Source organism: Panonychus citri, unplaced genomic scaffold (assembly GCF_014898815.1).
Source record: "Panonychus citri isolate SS breed McGregor unplaced genomic scaffold, ASM1489881v1 Contig00081, whole genome shotgun sequence".
Lineage (NCBI taxonomy): Eukaryota > Metazoa > Arthropoda > Arachnida > Trombidiformes > Tetranychidae > Panonychus > Panonychus citri.
Window position 1 is genome coordinate 36,430 of NW_026515486.1, and position 6,341 is coordinate 42,770.

The following is a 6,341-nucleotide window of genomic DNA, read 5'->3' on the forward strand; positions in this document are numbered from 1 at the left end:
AGTTTAATTTTAGTTATCTTACTACCTTTTGTCTACGGTTGAGGTAGCGAGACCAATAAGTTTACGGACGTATATGAAACATTTCGGTTGAGAAGCATAACTCGGGGCAATAGCAATAGAGAGAACCTTTTTATCTCGGTCAAGTTGGGCAAGAGCACATTGTTGCTTATGAACTCTCCTTATGAAATCTTTTTGGGAGACTCGTTGAATTTCAACATGGTAAATAATATCTCCTATTGTGATTACAACATCAGGCCTTACAGTTCCTTGCCCATGCAGATTACTATGCAAAGATGGAAAACCAGGATCACCTATAAAACTATGCTCATCTTTTAAATCCAACAGTTGTACATCCAAATATTGTTGTACATGAAAAAGGAAAAGTTTCAAGATGCTCTGATCATTTATGAACACAACCCGAAACACCACATCGTGGAGAGGACCATGGTTTGACACATTCTTATCTTTCTTATGACTTGGCCGCTTGGCACATTTCCTTTTTGGTTTATCCATTAGTTGATAACACAAAATTCACGCAAAATGACACTACTATTCTACTTTAAGCCTAAATAGCCAGAAATGGGATCAAGTCTTAACGAATTCAGTTAAGGCAAATTTTGAGATCAAAATTCAGAAGCACTGATACCACATGACCAGAGGCTTTTTCTAGGGACCATTGAAAAAATTAGTCCAATTATCTGGTATTACTTTTCCACACAAGAAACAACTCAAAAGATGGCAGAAAATTCTCGCCATCTATCGGACTGGAACATTTGTCTTAAACAGCTGGTGCTTTTTAGTGATTGAAGAGCGAGAATCTCGCTGTGCGTTTAAAAATCTGTAAACACGACTAATTGTTGGCCATTAAGCTTGGTACCAATGCTAGCATGTAAAAAGGGCAACCATTTTAAAAGAAAGTACAACAAAAATGTGGTGAGTATTATGGTTTCCTGTTACTCATTTACCAATTTCCAATTTTTTTTCTACTTTTAGGACACTAAGATTTGGTCAGAGCTTCAACTCTTCAAAAAATACAAATTCAACGATGATTACCTGGATCCTCGGGAATATATCGGATTTAAGGGAATAGTTGAAAAAAGACCTACCTTTTTTGCAGCTTTTATTTCTTTGGTTAATAAAGTGATTCCAGCGGAAGAATATCAAATCAAATTTGAAGGATCTTTGACAGCTCGTTGTGTTAAAAATAGTTCATTGGCGATATGTAAATCCGAAAATAGTATTGAAATCGTAATTGATTTCCGGAAAACTTTTTCCACTTATGGACTAGAAGATTTCCAATATGTTATCGCTCTCAATACATCTTTCGATTTCCCGGATATTCTAACCTTTGCGACTTTGAACTCAAATGGAAAGATCAAGACCGTGAAAAAATTCAACTCATCTTGTAAAAATCGATATTATTTCATCAATGTTGACAATTGCACAAATCTTGAAAGCCCATTACATAAGTTGGCATCTGCTTTATGTGATCCGCAGAAAATGTTCGAAGAAACGCTCAGGAGTAAAGAAATTGGCTCAATTAAACCATGTCTATCTACAAAAAACTGTTGGATGCTTTTGATCGAAGCTCAAATCTGCCACATAAAGGAATCACAAGATGAGCTTGATCAAATGGTTAGTTTAGGTAGATATTATTTCAAAGTTATTTCTTAATGCTTTCGTTGTAATTAAGAGAATTTAATCGCTTAATCTTTTGAAATTTAATAAAGACATTTTATTTACACTGATATAATTAAAACTGTGACAGTCTTTTCTTCACAATTATCTAGTTTTCTAAATGAACCAATCAATTAATCTAATCATCTTAATCTCTTTGATCATTAGGTTTGATTCGTTACCCGATCTGGTAACGAATTAAATCCTCTTGATCAAGAGATTAGTTCATTGATTAATTGATTGATTAATTTAGAAAACTGGTTCTTTTGCCAATACTTTTTACTTGGCAAAAGAATGGATCAATCAATCAATTAATCAATGAACTAATCTCTTTGATCATTAGGTTTAATTTGTTACCAGATCGGGTAACGAATTAAATCCTCTTGATCAAAGAGATTAGGTTAATCAGACAAAAAGTGTATAAAATGTTTACTCAAGCAATCAATTAATTACAAAACTCTTTTCGAAAATATTTAATTGGCCCTGAAAAGGGCCGTTTATTTATATTTTACTTACTGATTATATGATAATAGTCTCTTCTGGATCCTCTATCTGGCCAATCATCCAATGGCACTTTTGGAAATGTCGGGTTAATCCTTGAAAAGAGTAAACTCCCTTATAACAGGAGCAGTAGACGCAATAAAATTTCAGTCCAATGTGTTTTCGGATGTGGTCCCGAACTGAATTTGATCTTCCATTTGCTCCACTTTCATTGCATGGTTTCCCGTTCAAATTGCAGTAGTAACTCCCGTTCAAATGCTTGAGGTGGGTTTCGACCTTTTCATCAGCTTCTGCCAACTTTAAATAGTTTTCGCCATTTTCAAACTTTATTCTATATGAAAAAGTTTTTCTCTCTTTCTTTTTCTTTCCTTCCTCATCTATGGCGGAAACTGAGATGCTGTAGATGTTTTCCCGCCCTTCACACTCATCATTTGCAACATCATCACTTCTCAATCTTTTATACAACGAAAAACACAATTTTAATAGTTTTTCCTGATTGATTATACCCATATTTCTTTCAATAACAACACTAAAACTTTCAAATGTATCTACTTGTCCAATACAGCGAAACCAATCATTTTCTTGAGGTGGTGAACAAGAGGTTGAGGGAAGTTGAGGTGATGGTGGTGAAAAAGAGGTTGAGGGAAGTTGAGGTGATGGTGGTGAAAAAGAGGTTGAGGGAAGTTGAGGTGATGGTGGTGAAAAAGAGGTTGAGGGAAGTTGAGGTGATGGTGGTGAAAAAGAGGTTGAGGGAAGTTGAGGTGATGGTGGTGAACAAGAGGTTGAGGGAAGTTGAGGTGATGGTGGTGAACAAGAGGTTGAGGGAAGTTTATTTTTGCATTTTACGCAATTATGCGAAAAACTATTTTGAGCATAACTTACCTTAGGCTGTTTCCTTAATCTTGATTTTATTGGTGTCATTGTGATTGTAATGAAAAAACAATAAAAAAATTAATTAATAACAATTAAATGTGATGTTGACTGTTGGAGAGCTGACTAGTGAATGACGGTGAAATTTACTAGCTAACGAAATGTTTCAGAAACTGAGTCTGCGTAAAACGTATGCGCACTAGGCACTGCGCAATTAATCAATTATTCAATTAATCTAAATTAATCAATCAATTAATCAATGAACTAATCTCTTTGATCAAGAGGATTTAATTCGTTACCCGATCTGGTAACAAATTAAACCTAATGATCAAAGAGATTAGTTCATTGATTAATTGACTGATCTTTTTCTTATCATGATCAAATTTGTATGATTGTTACAAAGTTGATAATCAATGAGAGTTACATAATCAGATCGTTTAGTAGTCGTCACCGAAAAAAGTCTTTACGAAAAGATTTGATTTATTGCACGAATTATAATTGTTTCTTAATCATTGAATCAAATTGTTTAACCATTTATTGTTTAACCATTACAAAAAAGTTAGTTTAAATTAGAATCAGTTAAAATTTCATTGAAAAGAAAGATCGAATTAACTGAAAATTCGAAAGCATCAACTATTTCCCAATGATATCATATGGATCATCCATTGCTATGGTACTAGCTTCGTCATCTACTGAGACATCACTACTTTCTTCGTCACTCACGAACTCTCTGGACTTAGGTCCAGTTTCAATCTTTTTTCTTTTAATTGCTCCTTCCACTTTCTTCTCGTCAAAACCACGTAGCCAATGGCCAATTTGATTCAGGTGTTTTTTGTATCCCTGGAAATTGTCGGTCCTGTATGGACAGTAACCACATTTAATCTTTATATTCATGACCTTTCTTATGTGAATATGGATTAAGTTGGATTTTCCAGATATCCTACATGGGTTGTCCGGGCAACGAACCGTCCCTTTACACATTTTAGGCCTAACGATATTTGCGTTATCCCCGGTGTATTGTGCCATTATCTTGTCCATCTCCGCACGAGTCATTAGAGCGTCTTTTTCGTCTACTATTTGATAATAAAATTTTTTTTCAATACCGTTTTTAATAACTGGAAGAACAGAAATTTTATCTTGGATTATTTTTTGAGCATCATATTTGACTATGCCCATGACAGCCGAGTCAGATGCGATTGTCGGATCCAGTTTTGCCACTTCACGTGCAATAAGATAAGTCAATTTAAGAAAAAAATCCTTGTCGTTTCCTTTTATATTCCTCTTACACTCGTTAGAATAATCTTCAAAAGAATCTAAATTCTTCCAAATAAAGTCATTGTTTCCGGTTTGGGATGTTGACGGTTGAGGAGGCATAACAGTGATAAAAAGTTTGAAAATTTGTTGATTAAAAATAAAATGTTAACGGTACGAGAAGTTGAATGAAAATAAAGTGAAACGATAATTTAGTTGAGTGAATGTAAAATGATGGATTGTAATGATTAATTTTAATCCTTTTCATCATAAATGTAATCTTTTTGATCATTGGATAGTTTACGTCAGCAATTAGGAGTCTGTTAAATTGTTTAAAATCAGTACATAATCCATTTAATTTTTAAATTATTATCTTTCTAAACAATTCACAATAATTAAGTCAATCGTGACTAAGACTTTTATTTAAATCATAAATTCGCCCACTTAATCAATAAACTACTAGAGTCCGAAAGCTGCACTTTTTGCTTTGGTGGACATGGTATCAACTCATTGGATTGTCCTAATTTCGTGAAATGAATCGATCATACGGTAAGACTCTAGAACACCACCGTTCGCAAATCGTCTTGAAACTTTTTCAGTGTATAGCCCTCAACATACTGATCATACATATGGATGGAATTTCTGCGAAAACTTTTGGTTCAGAAGATACAGGTAGTCAAAAATCTATTTTTACATAGGAGTCTATGGAGAAAATGAAAGTTTTCTACAGCATGACAAAAAATTTCTAGAACAATGTTTTTGATACCATGTATACATATAGGTATGATGATGTCATGTGTGAAAATTCAAGGTTCTGGGTGCCTTGGTTGTGTAGGTAAAATTGGATGAAAATTGTATTTTCAATGTTTTCATAGATTACTATCGAACCGAAGGTCGGTCACACTCGAAATTTAATACATATTATTCTCAAGGTCAAAATCACTAGTCAAGGTCATTTCAAGGTCATCGAAGGATGATCAAATTTTTAACCTGTAAACAGCAATTTACTTGTGTTGAAGTTAATTATTCGAGATTATGGTGATTAATATGCATTAGATGGAAGCACTGAATTTATTGTACGTCAGCTGAATTTTCAAGTAGCTTGAAATGAAATAAAATTATAGAAAATCAATATCTCAGGCTATTTCATGCGTAGTGTGTGTATTACTTGGTACAGGATATGTATCTAGGGATACGTATTCAAGACTTTGGTTCACATTTTATCAAGTGCAAACTAGAAGTATTCAAGATTGCACTGAGATTTGCCAAAGTCTTATAATGTGACTTTCAACAACTAACCAGACCTTATTTTGGCAAGTATCCGTCTTGTTTTTTTGAGCAAAGTAGTTTCTGAACAAGATTCGAACTATTAGCTGTTCATACAGACACAACCAATAGATGCTTTTCCTTGTGACTCACAAGTAGTTCAAACACTTTTAGATGTAGAAAAGAATAGCTAGTACAATCACTTAAACACCTCTGTGGGCTGACCGCGAAATTTTTCATGTGCGACCACACCGTTCATTTCAGGAACCCTTGCATCATTTGGCTATTAATCTTAGCATATCCTTTTTGATTCTACGATCATACAGCTCATAACATATATTATTCAACTAATTTTTCATCAAACTTATACATCTAGAAGTCTATGTATCATTAATACGTCCATTAGTTACCTCTAACATTGAAATATCCAGCATAAATGAGACTCAAAACAAAAATATAGTGATAACCTTGAAATGACCTTGACCGGTAACTTTGACCTTGAGAATAATATGTATGAAATTTCGAGTGTGACCGACCTTCGGTTCGATAGTAATCTATGAAAACATTGAAAATACAATTTTCATCCAATTTTACCTGCACAACCGGCACCGAACTTGAATTTTCACATGACATCATCATACCTATATGTATACATGGTATCAAAAACGTTCTAGAAAGTCTGTGCTTTCATTTTCTCCATAGACTCCTATGTAAAATAGATTTTGACTACCTGTATCTTCTGAACCAAAAGTTTCCAGAAATTCCATCCATATGTA

The 6,341-nt window shown here is 33.9% G+C and overlaps 2 protein-coding genes across 3 annotated transcripts; one reads left to right on the top strand and one right to left on the bottom strand.

Moving 5' to 3' along the window:
- The first annotated feature begins 62 nt into the window (after positions 1 to 62).
- Positions 63 to 1,744, top strand: LOC128387302 (uncharacterized). Of its 2 annotated transcripts, none has more exons than XM_053346476.1 (2): positions 63 to 933; positions 994 to 1,744. In XM_053346476.1, exons 1-2 carry the CDS (start codon positions 880 to 882, stop codon positions 1,672 to 1,674), a joined length of 735 nt encoding a protein of 244 aa, XP_053202451.1. In that variant the 5' UTR covers positions 63 to 879; the 3' UTR covers positions 1,675 to 1,744. The 2 variants fall into 2 exon arrangements, with proteins under 2 accessions (XP_053202451.1, XP_053202452.1); XM_053346477.1 differs by having other exon boundaries at positions 63 to 930.
- A 452-nt stretch (positions 1,745 to 2,196) lies between these two features.
- On the bottom strand, positions 2,197 to 3,099 carry LOC128387318 (uncharacterized). The gene has a single exon (XM_053346490.1). The coding sequence runs from the start codon at positions 3,097 to 3,099 to the stop codon at positions 2,197 to 2,199; it is 903 nt and encodes a 300-aa protein (XP_053202465.1).
- Between the last annotated feature and the right edge of the window lie 3,242 nt (positions 3,100 to 6,341).